This window comes from Sturnira hondurensis, unplaced genomic scaffold, assembly GCF_014824575.4.
Source record: "Sturnira hondurensis isolate 20B ecotype Veracruz unplaced genomic scaffold, ASM1482457v3 Scaffold0022908, whole genome shotgun sequence".
NCBI classification, from domain to species: domain Eukaryota; kingdom Metazoa; phylum Chordata; class Mammalia; order Chiroptera; family Phyllostomidae; genus Sturnira; species Sturnira hondurensis.
The window spans coordinates 7,285,322-7,301,248 of record NW_028095539.1 but is presented as its reverse complement, the minus strand read 5'-3'; the positions used below and the strand labels follow the sequence as shown (position 1 = coordinate 7,301,248).

Sequence of the window (15,927 nt, the reverse complement as noted above, 5' to 3'; positions counted from 1 at the left end):
GCCTTGGGAGCACCACTTGGCATCTCTCAACCTCGGTTCCTTTGGTTTTAACCGAGACCGATGGCTGTCCGCTTGCCTGCCCTCGGCCAACCCCTCTGTCTGTCTTGACTTAATCCTGCCAAGGCCCTGTGAGCTGTGTTGTGAGCACAGCCCCGGTTTTCCGCGGGGCCACTGAAAAGGCTGGGGCACATGTTCGGTGTCACTGAGCTTGTGAGCGACAGCCAGGTTCCAATCCCCGCATCTGTGTCACCTCCTTCCCCCGTCTTCCTTCCCCTTTCACCCCACTGGAACAGTCCTGTGTGACCACGGATGCCCCTCCAGGTCACCGGAGTTGTGCTCGGCCTTGCTGTCATGCCTGGCCATGCGAGCCACCCTGGCATGGCCGTGGGCGGGACCATGGTCTGTGAGCCTATCTGACGTGTTGACCTCTTGGCCCTTGCAGTTGCTGTGCCCTCCTCAAGCCTCAGTTTCTCTGTAAAGTGCAGGTGGCTGCCTCGCCTGCCCCGGGGGGCACAGATCACGTGAGACCCTGTAGGGCCCGAAGGTGCCTCCGAGGCACTGCCAGCCTTGCCGAGTCCCGCCCGCACACCCGTGTTTCAGGCTCCCGGACCTTCCCTGTGGGCCCTCATCGTCCCTGTGCCTCTGCATCCACTTCCCCAAGGCAGATTGACTGCGCAGGCCTCCCCGTGTGTGGTGGCAATGGGAGCCCTTGTCCGGCTGTTGCAGGTCTCACGTGGAGTGGGGCTGTCTGGCCTGGTGTTAGCGCCATCACGGCGTGGTGCAACCTCCGCTTTGTCGTAGTGGTCCACCTGCTGGTAATTCGGAGGTTTTAGGGGAGTTCTGTTACATTTGTGTTGACCACAGTTTAGTCTGACTTACCTCCGATTATTGCGGCAAAGGAAATGTTGCAGATATAACTAGCCAAAGGCAAACATCTGCCTCTTGCAAGAACCCCAAGAATCTGTCACCCAGAGACACTACCGCCTTGTTGCTGAGGGACTGACAGTGTTGCAGCATGGGTTTAGTGGTCACGGTGCTGCGGCCACTTGGGTTAAAATCCTGCCTTTGAAACATTGCTCTTCAATTTGCGTAGTAATTCTTCCTGTGTCCGACTGAACCAGAAATACCCCCTCTGACCTGTGATCAGGTGGTAAGGTCTCTGGAAGCCGGTCGCAGGCACACCTTGTGTGACTGGGCCGGGCCTTCACGGAGCTTCGCAGCCGCGGGTCTTCCATGTTGAAGGCCAGGCCCTCAGGTGGCAACAGACCAAGACTCGTTTTGTCGAGGTGACCTGGAACCAAGCCCGAAATTCTCCGGTCTGCGGGCCCCCGGGCTGTCTGCTCCGCACACCCTGGGTTCGGGCGTTCCGGGTCAGAGCTCTTTCCAAGAGGCGTCTGTGAGGGGGGCGGGTCCCCCAGCCCTTGCTCTGCGGCCCCTGTGGGGCAGCCCCTGGCTCAGGCCATAGGAGGTGGCCCAGCGCTTCGGACTGCGCGAGGCGGGAGAGCTGCCAGCCCACTTCCCCTGCGGGACGTGCTTGGGTTTCAGGGTGGGTTCCCCGTCCTTCGGCAAGCGGCTGCATCACACACTTCATTTGCCATCAGTAGTGTGTATGTCGTTCCTTTTTCCGGTGAAAACAACATAGAACAAAGCCTCACTTTTAGAAATGCCGTGGTATTTTGCCACCATTATGAAAATCTGTCATTGCTGTATCTAATCTTCCGGTGCATAGAATATCAGAACAAGCACCATTGAAGGGATTGTACTTCTGCTCCTACAAAAATGTCAGTTCCGCCGTCTCGGCACCAGCTGCTCTCAGCCTCTCCAAGCGCGAAAGAGAAATAATGGTGTTTCTCCCTCTGCTGTTCCCGTTCCCAGGCCTGACCTCCGCAGGAAGCCCCAGAGGAAGTGCCGCGTCGCCGAAATGTTGCTTTCGGAGTGCTCCAGTGGGGCGGAGGCTGGTGCGGCCCCGGGCGGATCGCGGAGCAAGCGCGCTGGGCCGGCCGCCAGCCCGGGTCCTGAGGGACAGGAAGAATGCTCTCCGTGACGTGGAGGGAAGCCTAGGGAGGCTCGCAAAGGACTTCCCTCTCCCTCGCGGTTTTCCAGACTCTGCCTTTTAGATTCTGCCTCCACCGGCCTGGGCCTGGGCCTGGGCCTGGACCTGGACCTGGGGACCCCGGTGGCACTGGGCGGATGCCCTGTGTTTGCCAGTCCCCGGGGCGCGGAGCCCAAGGGGCAGGTAGTATAGATTAGCCAGTTAACCTGTATCTCGTATATACACGTCTGATCCTTTGTATTCATTCCGACGCTGCCCGCATTTAGCCGCACCGCAGATGTAATGGGGACCGGGGCCCAGGCCGCACTGGGAGCACCTGCACTCGGCACCAGCCAGGACCCCAGCCTGAGGAAGACTCAGTTTTACGCCTATGCTGGCATGGATTTTTGCAAAGTAAGGAGTTAAAATCTACATTTAAATTTGTAAAAGAACAGAAAAATACCAGATCGCTTTGTCGATGTCCAGGTGCCTCATGAGAGAGACCAGAGGGGTCCAGCTGTGGATCAGAGAGACTCAAGTCCCTGTCCCCAGGCTGCTCCTGACTCCATGTCACCTTCTCACTCGTCCCTCCATGTCCACGGAAAACTGACTCTCTCAGGCTAATTGATTTACTGGTGCCTTTCTCGTATTTGCCTTTGAATTCAAAAGGCACCGGGGTCCTGAGCTTTTTCTGCCATTGAATTCCATCTTGTCTCCAAGAGTCTGGGGTCTTTGTATCTTGGCCCAGGCCACAAACCCCTCCCCCCCCATTGTGTTTCCTGGGAGGTTTGAAAGAGGACCCCCAGGGCGTATTGATTTCTTAATAAATGTAAGATTTGGACACGGCAGCCCCAGAGAGGTCTGGAGGAGAGGGGCAAAGCCACACTGCCAATGCCATCCCGCCCTGCTCTGTCCTTTATCCCCCACTCTCCCCTCCCATCCTCCCCAAATTCCCAGGGGGAGTGCAGGTGCCCCTCTCTATCCGGCCTTCTGGACAGAAGAGCTCTGGGGGGGTCTATGGGCACTGGGAAGGGTGGTGTCCTCACCTCCGCCTGTCTGGTTATGCTGGGTCGAGCCTGTGCAGGTCAGAAAGGGTGCATTTGGCAGAGTTGGCTGTTGCAGATTAATAGGGCCAGTTGGTAAAACTCATAATAGTAATAGTCAAACCTGTAGCACACGCCATGCTGACTTTGGGCAAACCTGCCCTTTCTTTCACTCTGACGTAGGCCGGCTCACACAGTTTGGACGAGACCAGGAGGGTCAGACTGTGTGGATAAAACCCAGCCGTGCAAGAAACAAGATTGGTGCCCGTGATCGGGGAGGGTCAGAGAGCGGCCCCCTTTTCCCCCCGTTGAAAGGATGAGCCGGAAGAGTCGGGCGTGCCTGGGGGAAGGGCTAGAAATATGCCCAGTGTGTGGCTGTGATTCTGAGGTCGAAACCTCCCCTTAATTTGCTGACACGGAGTGAGGGTTTCTCGTCAGAGTAGAATCAGTCTGTTACCCCCAGTTAATAAAGAAACACGGATTTAGCAGACTTAGGGTTGATATTATCGAAGTTTAAATAACCTTAAAATAAATCTCTTTCTCTCTTATTATGGCTCTTGACAGATTATGTATTTCAGACACCAGTTAGGCGAAGCTTTCGCCTAATTCCACAGCACACACTCTAATTACGTATGTATTTTCATCGTGTTTTTCCCTCTATTTCCCCAAACTCACCTGATCCTCATATTTCAAGTCACAGAGAATTTGGACATTTCACAGTGTTGCAGGCCCAAAGCCTCTTTCCCTCATGGGCCCATGGGAAAATGGCAGGGTGCTTCCTGGAATGCCCTTAGCGGGTCACATCGACAGGGGGCCTGGTTCCCCAGCACTGAGGGCAAAGAGGGAGTCGGTCAGCACTGAAGCAGTTGGACCAGTCCCTTCCTCTCAGGAAGAGAAGAGGCGAGCAACGACCCTCGACCCTCGAAGAGGGGACAGGGGACGGGCGTTTTGACAAAGCCCACTGGGTTCCTTTGGTTTTCTTTCTCGCCCTAGGGTGGTGGTGGGATGCGTAAATGGGAAGGTGCGCGCCTTCCCTACCAGACACACAGCTGGTGGCCTTGCTGTTAGGCACTTCAGCCCTCTACCGAAGGTCAGCAAAGCCGTTAAAACCCAGCCATCGCTTCCAGGGGAAGATGTGAGGCTTTTCCCACTGAGGCCGCCCCACTCAGAAAGAGCCCTTAAGTGATCTTGTCAGATGGTCCGCTTGGCCAGCACATCATCTCCCAATTCGTCCCACCCTAGGGCTCTCAGAGGGGCACTGGAGCCCCCTTAAAATCAGCCCACTTCCTAAAAAATGCCCCCCAAAAGTCTTGCTTCCAGGCTCTAAGGGGAATTGACACTGACACCGTTGCCCCTCCCCTGTGGAGTTCAGAGTGGTGGGGGGTGGAGGAGGCAGGGGCCGGGGAGCGGGAACCCGGAGAAAGCCACCTCGGTGCCTCTCCTATTGTTCTCGCTGGGGGGTCTGACTCCGGGGGGATTCCTTTCTACTTTAAATAAGGGCCCACCCAGTGCCAGAGTCGGGAAAAGAAACTAAATTCACCTTCTACCACCGGAAAGCATTCTGCCCCATCTCCCCGTAAAGGTCGTCAGGTGGGAAGTGCAGGGCAGTTTGAAACACCGTAATTAGAGACTTGTCGGGAAGCCTTGTTCTTCCTTAGTGTAAGATGGGAAGCTGCCGCCGAGGTACACGGACGGTGACATGGAGGAGAAGGTGTCTGGGGTTTACACTGCGCTGTGTAAACGCCGCGCCACGGCGCGGCTCGCCTCCTGCACTTCCACAGAATGAAAAGCACACCGGTGCGAGTTGTCCTTTGATAGATTTTTAATATGATTTTAAAGAGTTTTGTTTGGTCTCATTCTTATTCAATGAGATTAATTTAAAGCACTTATCCCTTGGGTTTAAGTCAATCCGTGTAGGATTTGGGCCGGGTTTGTTGTGTGGGGGGTTTTGTTTGCAGGAGGTTCTGGGAGGCTCCTTTCCCACTTCATTAACCCCGAGTCGGGGACAGTTCCCCCTTGCCCCCACCACAGCCAGAGCGGCGGATTTACCAACCCCCATTCACATGCAAAAGAACCCGAAAGCCGAAGGGCTCCTGGACTTAATTAGCTGCTGTGCATTTTGCAAAATCAGGATAATACCCTCACCATCCCAGAAAGAAAAGGCGGGGGCGGGGGAGGAAACGGAGCAGGGCCGGTGGAGGGTGCAGTTTAAACATGCCGCCACCTCTTGCTCTCCCAGAGCCATCCCGCCACCACGCGAGGGGCTGGCCTGTGGAGCCCCCGACTTGCCCGCCCTGGGCGTGTCTCCAGTGGTGGGGGGGCGCTTTGAGCTGCAGGTGGTGAGGCGGGGGAGCCGGGGCACCTGCACCACGGCCCCCGTAGAGAGGGCGGCTTCAGGGGCCCTCTCGGCCGGGACAGTGAACCAGGTTTCAGTCCCCGTCCCCGAACCTCCGGGCCTAGCCTGGGGCCTGGGGTGGACGCTGGGGTTCGGCCTCCTCTGCGTCCCGTCTCCTACGTACTCTTTGGGACGGATTCGGAGGCTGGAGACGCGGGAGTGGGGGCACTCAGTGCGGCATCCGGTTCCCAGCGAGGTCTCGTCGCGTCCGCTGAGCGCGGGCCCGGAGCCACGCCGGCGCCAGCGAGCGGCCGGGGCGCAGGCGGAGGGGCTGGCGGGGGAGTAGCCTCGGAGCCCATCTGTCGGCCCCGCGCGCGGCGGGCCGGTCACCAGCTGCCGGCGCCCTTGTCGCGGCCAGATGAGCCGGCTCAGCGAGGGCATCTCAGCCCGGCCCGCAGCCGAGCGGGCCCGGCCGCTGACCCCCACCCTGGCCCCCGGGACCGGCTGCGAGCGGCAGGGGACCAGCTGGAGAGGCCGCGGGCGGGGGTGGGGGCAGGCGGGCAGTGGGGGCTGGCCTCATTGTGGAGAGAGGAAGACTGCGGCCAGCCGCCCAGTGGGGCCCCTGCCCACGGCCACAGCGCTAAAGGGGAGAGGGGCGCGCAAATGTCCTTACTACGGGCGGAAGGAGACTGAGCCCCAGGAGGGAGACTGGCAAAGAAGGACTGAGCGCGGACAGGCGCCTGGTCATTTGTAAGAAGTTTATTTGGACATTTAAAAAAGAGAAAACCCGAGGGGCCCGGCTGCCTCCCGACAGAAGCCTGGGGTCGGGGTGAGAGTCAGCCCCCCTTGGCCCCTTCCTGCCCTGCCTGGGAGGGGGGCGGGCACAGGCCACAGACTCACTGATTCACGGACACAGTCACGGGCTCATGGGTCACGAATAAATAACTTCATGTACAATTTGCACACCGTATGTACAGCTCTGCACCCGCAGGGGCGCTGGGACTGGGGCGCCACACTCCCGCTCCAAGGCCAGGGGTGCGGGGAGGGGTTCGGTGCGCAGCCGGGGCGTGGAGGGGAGGGAGAGAGTGCAGCCTGGAGGGGGTACTTGTGGGAGCCGGCAGCGGGGTGTCCAGTATGTACATCCGCGGTCGAAGTGGCTCCGGGTGGACTGGCCGGAGGGAGGACACGGAGGGCCATTAGGGAGACTCGGTCTGGGGTCCGGGCTTCAGTAGACTTGGCATCCGGCCCTTGTGCGGACACCGGCCAGAGAGCCGGACGGAGGCCCCGGGAATGGGCGTTCACCCCGTGCCCTCCGGGAAGCAGGCAGCCGGGGCGAGCGCGCAGCCCCGCGAGGCGGCGGGCGCTTCATCGGGGCTGCGCGGCGCGCGGCAGGACGCCGGCCAGCGGGGGCAGCGGCGGGGGCGGCTCGCTGGCTCCCTGGAGTCCGTGGATGAGGATGCGGGGCACCAGGGGTCTCTGCAGGGCGGGTGGCGGGGCGCTGGGCCCGCGATACAGATACAGCGCGGCGCCGGGGTCCAGGTTGGAAACGAGACTCTGCGGGTAGAAATAAGGCGACGGGAACATCCGCTGGAGCGCCGAGTAATTGCCTGCCTCCGCCAGCAACTCCAGCCCGACGGCCGTCTGTCGCTTCCACTTGGTCCTGGGGAACCGAGATAAATGCGCAGGTCGGGGGTCAGGGCTGTGACGCCCGGAGACCCTGGCCCCTCAGAGCGCTGGGCGGGCCCAGAGCGCCTTCGGGAGGTCCAGCGAGTCGCCCCAGTGCGCCGATAGCAGGGTGCAGGCATTGCCTCGTTCAGACTTCCACAGCCTTCCACAGCCACTCGTCCCCATTTGACAGATAAGGAAGCTGAGGCGTGGGCCATTTTTCCAGATGGTCTCTCCGAAGCGGTAGACCTAGAGTTCTGAGCCAGCTTTCTGGCCCCAATAACCTGACCCTAACCTGGAACACTCTGCTTAGGGGGCCGTAGGCAGGGCCCTTGGAGCTGCTGTTTGAGCTTCCCCCACCTATCTGTCCCCTGAGAGGGGCGGGGGGCGAGAGCGCCCTGGAGAGGACACTGAGGGGGGGGGCGGGCACGAGGAGTCAGCTAGACTCTGTCGCTTCTCCCAGCCGCACCACTTGTGGGGGGGGGGGCACACCATCCAGGTACCCAGTTAGTGGCCCTTCGGTGGAGGCACTCTGGGGAGATGGCGAGTGGGGAAGCCACACTTGGACCAAACCCCCTCCGCAGTCCCCCGGGCGGAGGCCTGGGGCAAGCCCTGCAGCCTGTCTGGCACTGGGGTCCGCAGGCACAGGCAGAGTGTCAGTGGGGGTTGGGGGAGGCGAGGAGGCCGAGGCCTGCTGGTCGCCAGAGCTGTGGCCTGCACCCCTGCACCCCAGTCCGTGGGGCTGGGCCAGTGCCACCAAGCCGGGCTCAGCCACACCAACCCGTTTCCCTCTCTGAATTATTCATCGTCATCATAATTGTGTAATTACTGAAACGGGCCTTAATTATTGATGCCCAGAGCAGTAATCGATATTTATTATTAATGGGCCACCGTGTTCTGAGGCTTGTTTATGGAAGGCACCATTCCGGCCTCCACGAAGGACATCGGAGTGACCGTGGGTGCAGGTGCTTCTGTGGGTGTGAGTTGTGTCGGTGTGAGTGTGTGTGTCTGTCTGTGTGAGTGTGGGTGGAGTGTGTGGACCTGTTTGTGTTCGTGTGTTTGTATGTGCATCTTTGTCCAGTGAATGTGTTAGGGAGGGAGGTGGGGAAACAGCAGGTTCAAGACCAGCGAGTGCTCCACACCCACTTCCCAGTCCTCCAGTCCCGCAGTCCCCCACGAGCTGGGTGGGCCCCTGCCCTCCTCCGTGTCACTACTAGAAAGGCTGAGGGGGCCAGGAGGGACCAGGTAGCACTCAGAGTCCTCTCCCACCCCCAGCAGCTGCCTGGGCTGGGCTACGACTACTACCCGCCCCCCTCACACGCCGGCTGCCCTCCCCAAAGACACAGGCCCCACCCCTCCCCTGGCCCAGGGCTTCCCTTGGGAGAACTCAGCGGGCCCCAGACTGGAGCTAGGGCTAGTCCAGCTTTGGGGGAGGATGGGGGGGGGGTGGGAGGACCTGGCTGGGATAGGGCAGGCCTTGGGTGGACCGCCCATGGCCCACAGGTCTGTCTGTCCACCAGTCCTGGCGGGGGGGGGGGGGATAACTGGGTACTAGAGACAGAGTCCAGGGCTGTCTTTCTCCCTCATCGTGATCTTTGGGCAAAGCCTTCTCTTCTGGGGCCTGTTTCCCCATTTTTACAGGATGGAGAAAGCTCCGGGGCCCTCCCTGAGGGCCAGACCTTGGACAGGTTTCCACCCAGAGCAGACAGGAAAGGAGAGGCGGCCTTTCAGCCCTTCCCACCCCGCAGCGGGGCCTCACCTGCGGTTCTGGTACCAGGTCTTGACCTGCGTGTCTGTGAGGTTGAGCGAGGCAGCGAGCTCCATCCGGTCCTGCACACTCAGGTACTTCTGCCGCTCGAAGCTGCGCTCCAGCTGCGCCAGCTGATGGTCGGTGAAGGCGGTGCGCGCCTTGCGTGGCTTCTTCAGGCGCACCGGGGGACTGTCCCGTGAGCTGGAGATCTCGCGGTCGCCCTCCTCCTTCACTGAGGAGACACAGCGGCCTGTCAGCTCCCGGCCTCGCTGCCCTCCCGCCCCTGCAGCTGCCAGCCCGTCGAGGTCAGGTAAACTCGGCTCCCGACAAACGTGCCTCTGGTGGCAGTGGCCCCACCACACTCAGGGGCTGCAGGAAAACTGCCAGGACCACGGACTGCAGGGCCCCCAGACGGAGAAGGACTGACACCTCCGGGAGAAATAACCCAAAGCCGAGAGATCTCAACTCACCTTCCCTACACCGTACTTCCCGGAGGAATAAACCAAGCAGCCGGCTGAACACCCGGGGGAGGGGACCCAGGGTCCCAGCCGGGCGGGCTGCGCGGGTGCGCGCTCAGGGGTGCAGATCTGTGCTCTGCGTCTGTGCCGGATCCCCCCGCTGCATGTGGGCCGGGAAAGGAGGAAGCTGAGTGCCGGAGTCCAGGGAGAAAAACCCGCGTGGAGAGACAAAAAGCTGTGCTCCCCAGGCGAATCGTTGTCCTGGAGAACAATGTACTCACATCTCTCCTGGCCCCTCTGTGGATGCGTATCTCTAAGGATGGTTGGCCCCAGTTCCCAACAAACCACCACGGAGCCCAGCCCCGGAAGGCCGGCGCGAGGGTGAATTGGGATCTGGAAGCGGCGCGAGGCGCTTGGGAAAACAAGCGACGCGTTTGCCCCTCGATGCACACGCCGCCGCCGCCGGGGCCAGTTTTCCTGTGGACACGGTGGCTCCTGCTAACTCCCGTGTGGTCCCACTGGGTCCCCATTCATCAGGCCCCAGGATAGGACCCGACGGGGCAGTTTCCTCTAACCAAAGCCTTTGGATTGGGGTTGACAGCCCGGGAGCCCAGACAGGATCAAACACGCTCAGTAATCTGCCCGCTTCCTCCCCGTAAAGTGATGATAGAACCAAAGAGACCCCTTCCCCCAAATTGGCTCCTGGCTGGGGCCTCCCCCACTCTTATTCTCTCGGTGTTTTCCTTTCTGGTGAGTTTCATTGTGCGTGGCGTTTGCAGCTGACAGGGTTCAGCTGAATGTGAGTTGATTTCTCTCTGTAGGAAACAATAATCCGGTTAATTGAGCCACTAGGGAGTGAGACTTTTCAACCGGAAAGGCAGGGTTTGCAGCCGGGAGGGTGTGGGCACCGTGTGCACCGAGGCAGGCTAGCGGGGAGGGCGCCTCTGGGGAGAGACCACCTCCCCCACGCCGGCACCCCTCGCCCTGTTTGCCAGGCTCAGGCCACGTAGGGTCTGGCCGCCTCGGCAGGTGTGTTGGGGTGGAGGGGGCCAGTCCTGTCCGTGCTGGCAGGGAAAGTTCAATCGAGTGCAAGGAAATGGTGACCCGTGCCGCAGACTTGGTATAATGGAGACCTTGCGTTGTGACCTAATGGTTCTGCTAACTCCGTAAAAATCCCCACTTCTCGGGGCTGAGGCCAGAGGTGGGGGCGGGTGTGGGTTGAGTGGTGGTGTCAGGAAGATGGGCCTTTTCCTTAATCCCTCTCTGGTGCTGGCTGGAGCCTCCGAATGGGCCTTCAGGGCCACTGCCGCTGGTCCAGAACAAGGCCCCAGAGGTAGAGACGCCCTGACCTGCCTGCTGGGAGCAAAGGGCCAGTCCGGCTTCTTAGCGGACCGGCGTTGGCTCGAGCCTCCACAGCCAGGGCGGACACCGCACTTCTCTGGTTCTAGCCTCTCTAATGTCCTCTGAAAGGAGCCTCTGATACCAGGAACTCGGGATGGACTGCCTCCCTCAGAGGAAATGACTCAGCACGGGAGGTGGATGGGGAGATGCCCACGCGGCCGGCCTTCCTAACTCGGCCCTGAAAAGCCACCTCCACGTTTGCGGAGCGCTCCCGACTCGGACTCTGTGGCGGGTGTCCCCACTCCCCTTTCACCCGAGGCTTTGTAGAGCGAAGTCGGCACCGCCCATGGGTGGGTGTGGGGGAGACCTTCCACCCTCCTCCACTCTAAACCTATTTAAGCAATATGCGGACAGCCCCCCCTTACCTCCCCGATCAGATATCATCAGGGGCAGGACGAGGAAATTGATATTCCAATGATCTGAAACGAACCCTCTCCCCAAAATCCCAAATACAAGGAGCCGAGAGCTGCACCCCCATTAGCGTGTGACCTGGGGTTCTCTGGCCCCCCACTATGACCACAAAGCTGGGGTGCTGTTGAGAACTGCACACAATAAAGCCACGTTATAAATACACATTGGCGCTGCTTCCCCGCCCTTCCCCTACACCTGTCTTCCTGCGGGGCAGGCTTTCTTTGCCTCTGTAAATGGCCCCTGGAGAGAAGCAGGCGTTTCTGGGCCGAATGCTGCTGGCCCTCCTTCCTGGGCACCCACGCTCGACCTGCCCGTGTTCTGCGTGTCGCTGGCCAGGCCGGGGCGGCTGGGGAAGCACGGGCAGCGACGTGTGCAGTGGGGCCCCAGACGGATGTCGGTTTGAGGCCGGGGCATGTCCACCCACGAATTCTTGGTTGGAAGGAGAGGGTTCAATGCGCCTCCCTGGGTTTTCATGAGGACTGAGCGCAAACGGGGGCCAGGAGGCGGGGGCTCCAAGACGGTGAAGCCGGTGCCTTACAGGGAAATTCTGTCTGGTGAGCAGGGCTCGGGATTAATTATGAGACTGGAAGAGCTCTGAAGGGCCCCTGCCAGCCCCGTTGTCGGCTGGATGGGGACACCGGGCTCCCTCCCTCAGAGCCCTGCCGCCGCTCCTGCTCCGGCCTCGGGGCCACTTCCTAGAAAGAGCTCTGCCCCCTTGGCCTCGCCGGTGAGCTCCAGTCCTGGCGGTTTCCAGGGACCGGAGATAAAACTAGGGTGCTCTTTCCTTTCTCCCCTTCTTCCTCCCCTCCACCCCACACTGTCCTCTTAATCTCGATCTCAGCTCCCTGGTTAAAACGGAAGAAAGGGGAACAACGAGGAAACGGCTCACAGAGGTGACAGGCAAGCAAAGGGCCAATGACCCCAAGATAGCAGAATGGGGCTGTCTCCTCGCATCCCACAATACCAGAAATCGATTGCTCAATTCTCTTAAAAATCAAGTTCAGTGAGAGCTCTTGAGTGGGTGCAGGGTCCCCTCCCGACGAGGCAGCTGCCCGCCCGCTGTTTCTCCTTCGAAGTGAGCCTCTGCAGGACTCCCAGGCCCCGATGGCCCTGCGCCCAGCGGGCTGCAAAGCCCGGGTCTTCTTCCCCTCTGGATATTCAGATTAAAGGGTGGAAAATTCTGACTGTTCTCAGTGCTCCTGCTGAAATTTTCTGCTAGGTTTTCACTCTTATAAAAAAGGGGGGATGTCGGGGGAGGCCTTCCAGCGGAGCCCTTTGGGTCTTCTGTTGCCTCCTCGAGGGAGGTCTTTTCTCAGTCACAGGCTCAGCCAGCTAGGAGCCTGCTCCTGCCCACCGGTACCCCTGGAAGGGGAGACCCAGCCGAAGTTTGGAAAGTTTGCTTTGTGCGTTTGGGGGACTCTCCCCTGGGGCACAGAGCATCCCTCTCCCCACGTTCTCCGCTGGACTCTTTGTTGCTCAAAGGCATAGCCACGGGCGGTTGGCCGAGAGGTTCAGATGAGACCAGCGGCTCAGCTGGGCCTGGGGGGCCCTCTGAACCGGCAAGTGCTTGTCCCCAAGTGCGTGCACTTGAGTTTTACTGCCAGTTTTTGGAGATGCAGTGTCTCCCAAGTTTCCATGTCCCATTTTCTTACCTTTATACTCGGAGTCTGATGAGGCGTTGCTGCCACTTTTGTCCAGCTTGTCTCTAAAGTCCTCTCCGGCCTTGGCCACCAGACGGCCTCCTGGCTCGGGGGCTGCCGGCTGCCCACTGCTAGAGTAGGGAGCACAGGCTGCCAGGGGTTTGCAGTCGGCAAGGATGTCCCTGATCAGAAAGGAGGAGGTCACAGTGCGTGACTGGGCTGGGGCCGAGAGCTGCCCGGGCTGCAGGTGGGAGTCCAAAGCGGGGCCCGGCGCCCCGCCAGGCCGCGGGGTGCCTGTCTCCAGACAGTCTCTTCCTGGTGAGGCTGGTGAAGAGCAGTCGCTGCTGCTTTCAGAGCGCGGACTCAGCTCCAGGGGCGATCGGCAGTCCCCAAGCAAGGGGTCCCCCTTGGGAAGGGCGGGGCTGCCCGCTCGGTGGGAGAGGATGGAGTCGATCCCAAAGCCATTGGAGCCTTCCATAGCCAAGCTGCGACCTGTCCTCTCCACCAGCTCCCCACCCACCCCCAACCCCAGCCGCCGCTGCCCCTGCCCCTAGCTGCGGGCTGGCATGGGGAAGGCGGGCAGGGAGCCTGCGGGCACCTTGGATAGAGTTCAGCCTTGGGGGAGCCCAGCAGCTCTGGGCCAACCTCCTCTGCGCATTAGATCCAAAAGGGCTCAGCGCGTCTTCTGCTGCATCGCGCCGAGTCGCCGAGCCGAGGGGGGGTGGTGGGAGTGTCAGGGAGGGATGGGAGGGAGGGTGCGCCAAGTTGGGGAGAGCAAAGGGGGAGACGGACGGCCCGAGCGCTCCTTTGGCGCCGACGAGACGCGAGGATGTTGGAATCTAAACACAGAACGGCTTTTGAAGATCCAACCCGCACGCTTCCTCCAGGCAAGCGGTGGCCGAAGGCAGAGGGGTCAGCACGGCCGAGAGCGGCGGGCTACCAGCGGACGGAACGAAGCGCACCTGGCAGCGTCAGCACCGCGGAGAGAGGCGGCGGCGGCGGCCCGCGGCGCATGACGCTTCACCTGGCCGGGGAGGTCCTCGCTCCGCGCTCCCTGCGCTCCCTGCGCTCCCTGCGCTCCCTGCGCTCCGGGGGCCCGTCAGCACCGCGGACAGCGCCTCCCGGCTTCGCGGCTGCCGCCGGTCCTCCGCGCGCGCCTTCACCTCCCCCCTTCCTTAAAAAAATGAACTTGTGTCACTTTTACTTTGGGGCTGGGTTTTTTTTGTTTGTTTCTTTTTTTTCCGTTATGGGGTGTGTGTGTGTGTGTGTGTGTGTGTGTGTGTGTGTGTGTGTGTGTTTAAAGGGGACTCGCCCACGTGTCCCCGGAGTGATGACGCTGATTGGCTCTGGACGATTTTGGGGGGGTGATGTCACGGCTCCGCAAGCCGCTGCCCGATTCCCTTTCAGTTTGATTAGAAGAGACACTGAATTAATTACAGCGCAGACCCAACTGTTTACCGGCGATTTCCACACGGTTTGCTTTCATTAGGCCGGCGATGAGGCTCCTAATGAGGGTGATTAGCTGAGGGGGGCCGGGCTGGCAGGGGGGGTCCGGCGCCGGCTGCCGCTGCCGGTGGCTCGAGATGCGAGGTGTTCAAAGTTTCCCGGACCCTCTCCCACAATCACTCAGGTTATTCGGCCGCGGGGCCGTCACAGATCCGTTTTCTCGCCACCCTCCCGGTTTTTCCTCCTCCAGCAACAGAACGGGGCTAAACTCGGTGCGGAAAGAAGTGTGTGTGCGTGGAGAAGCCCTGTCCCGGCGTGGGGAGGAGATTTTAATTTAAGTTGCATTGTTTTCCGGCGTCTCCGTTCCGTTCTAGATGTTTCCCACGCAGGGCAGTATGCAGCCCTCTCCACTCTCTTAGGGCCCTGCGGCCTGGGCAGCAGGTGGGGAAAGCCTGGCGTCCTCCCGAAAAGGGACCGGGCGGTGGCTTCGCTGTGGGGCGGGGGCGCAGAAATTGGGTAGATCGTGCCTGGGATGTTGTGGGGGACCCCGAGAAATCCGTGCGGCCCGAGGGAAGGCGGCAGGGATCCCCCACCCAGCCGACGGCGCTCGGTGGCTCCTCCGGGCCGGAGTTTCTGTACCTCTGAACGGGCGTGCAAGAGCTTCCGAGGGCGGGTGGAGACGTCTGCGATACGCCTCTGGTTCCGCGCGGAGCCGGAGCTCGCCTGACCCTCGGCGTATTGTCAAGGCGGCGCTGGAAGTACTGTCTTTTCCTTGTGAATAACGCGCCCCCCAGCCCGCCCGACCCCTCCGCGGTCCAGTTCCGCGTCTTTCAGGGTCGGCCTCCGGTTCGGGGCCCCGGCGTAGCCGCGGGTCTGAAGCGCGCCTCGGGCCCTGGGGTCGAGATCCGGTCTGTGGTTAAAGGGCGCAAGGAGGGGAGCCCCTGCAGTGCGGCCCGTGCGGCCTGTGCGCCCGAGGCGTCCTTCGGCACCCCACGCCCAGAACCTAGGCCTTCCAAAGCGGGCCCGCGCGCTGTCCCCTCCCCATGGGTCCTCGGAAACCACCCGGGCCCGCGTCGGGCTCCGCGTCGGAGGCTGAAGCGGAAGAGCGAGGCGCCCGCATCCCCCCAAACCCGAGACCTCGCCCAGGAAAGTCCGGCGCAACCGGCTGAGCAGAAACTTGCTTCTCCCTCGGGTGAGGTCGGCGGTGGCCTCCCACCGGCTCCCCGCGTTCTCCCCCTGCCCCCGCCGGCAGATTGGAAGCGGCCTGCCGCCGGCCAAGCTGGGGAAGAGGACGGGTGAGTCCCCGGGGACGGCGGTCCCGCTCGGCTGCAAGCTGTCGAGGAGGCGGGAGGGCGGGCGCTGAGGGGTCTGTCCCATGAGCGGACAGACCCCCGCCCTGACTCGGTGGCCACTGCTGTGGGCGCCTGCAGAGGTGGGGCTGAGTCCTTCGGTCATTCTTTCTCCTTCGGTGGAAGGGGAGGGGTCATCAGTCATGGGACCTTTCCGGGCCAGACCCCAGCTTGGGTCGAGTTCCCAGCTCTGGGCGCCTCTGGAGACCCCGCGCCCCCATCAACTCTTTCACCGCACCCCTGCTTCTCTGGCCTGCACCCGCATCTCCAGAGGAACCTCATCTCCTCTGGAGCACTCAAAGTCCCAACTCGGGTCAACAGGACTCCCCTCCTGGGCCTGTTCCAGGCCCTGTGGCTCCCAGGCCAGGATCCGGGGGGCTGGCCAGGCCACAGGAAA

General features: G+C 61.3%; 2 protein-coding genes across 2 annotated transcripts in view; one reads left to right on the top strand and one right to left on the bottom strand.

Moving 5' to 3' along the window:
• Positions 1–3,623, top strand: part of DDX31 (DEAD-box helicase 31) — a 65,195-nt gene extending 61,572 nt beyond the window's left edge. The window contains exon 20 of the mRNA XM_037036430.1: positions 1,876–3,623. Within this exon, the coding sequence (XP_036892325.1) occupies positions 1,876–2,044 (169 nt within the window). The 3' untranslated portion in view covers positions 2,045–3,623. The remainder of the gene's footprint in view (positions 1–1,875) is intronic.
• Positions 3,624–6,775: 3,152 nt separating this feature from the next.
• On the bottom strand, positions 6,776–13,213 carry BARHL1 (BarH like homeobox 1). The gene is made up of 3 exons (XM_037036440.1): positions 12,748–13,213; positions 8,835–9,057; positions 6,776–7,070 (listed from the first exon to the last, which is right to left on the bottom strand). Exons 1-3 carry the CDS (start codon positions 13,211–13,213, stop codon positions 6,776–6,778), a joined length of 984 nt encoding a protein of 327 aa, XP_036892335.1.
• Between the last annotated feature and the right edge of the window lie 2,714 nt (positions 13,214–15,927).

Bases quoted from the DNA above. Each gene is read 5' to 3' on its own strand.
- BARHL1 (XM_037036440.1), bottom strand. From the start codon at position 13,213: ATGGAAGGCTCCAATGGCTTTGGGATCGACTCCATCCTCTCCCACCGA. The intron at 9,058-12,747 runs GTAAGAAAATGG...GTGTCTCCTCAG, and splicing joins ATCAGACTCCGAGTATAAAG to TGAAGGAGGAGGGCGACCGC. The intron at 7,071-8,834 runs GTGAGGCCCCGC...TCGGTTCCCCAG, and splicing joins ACCTGGTACCAGAACCGCAG to GACCAAGTGGAAGCGACAGA.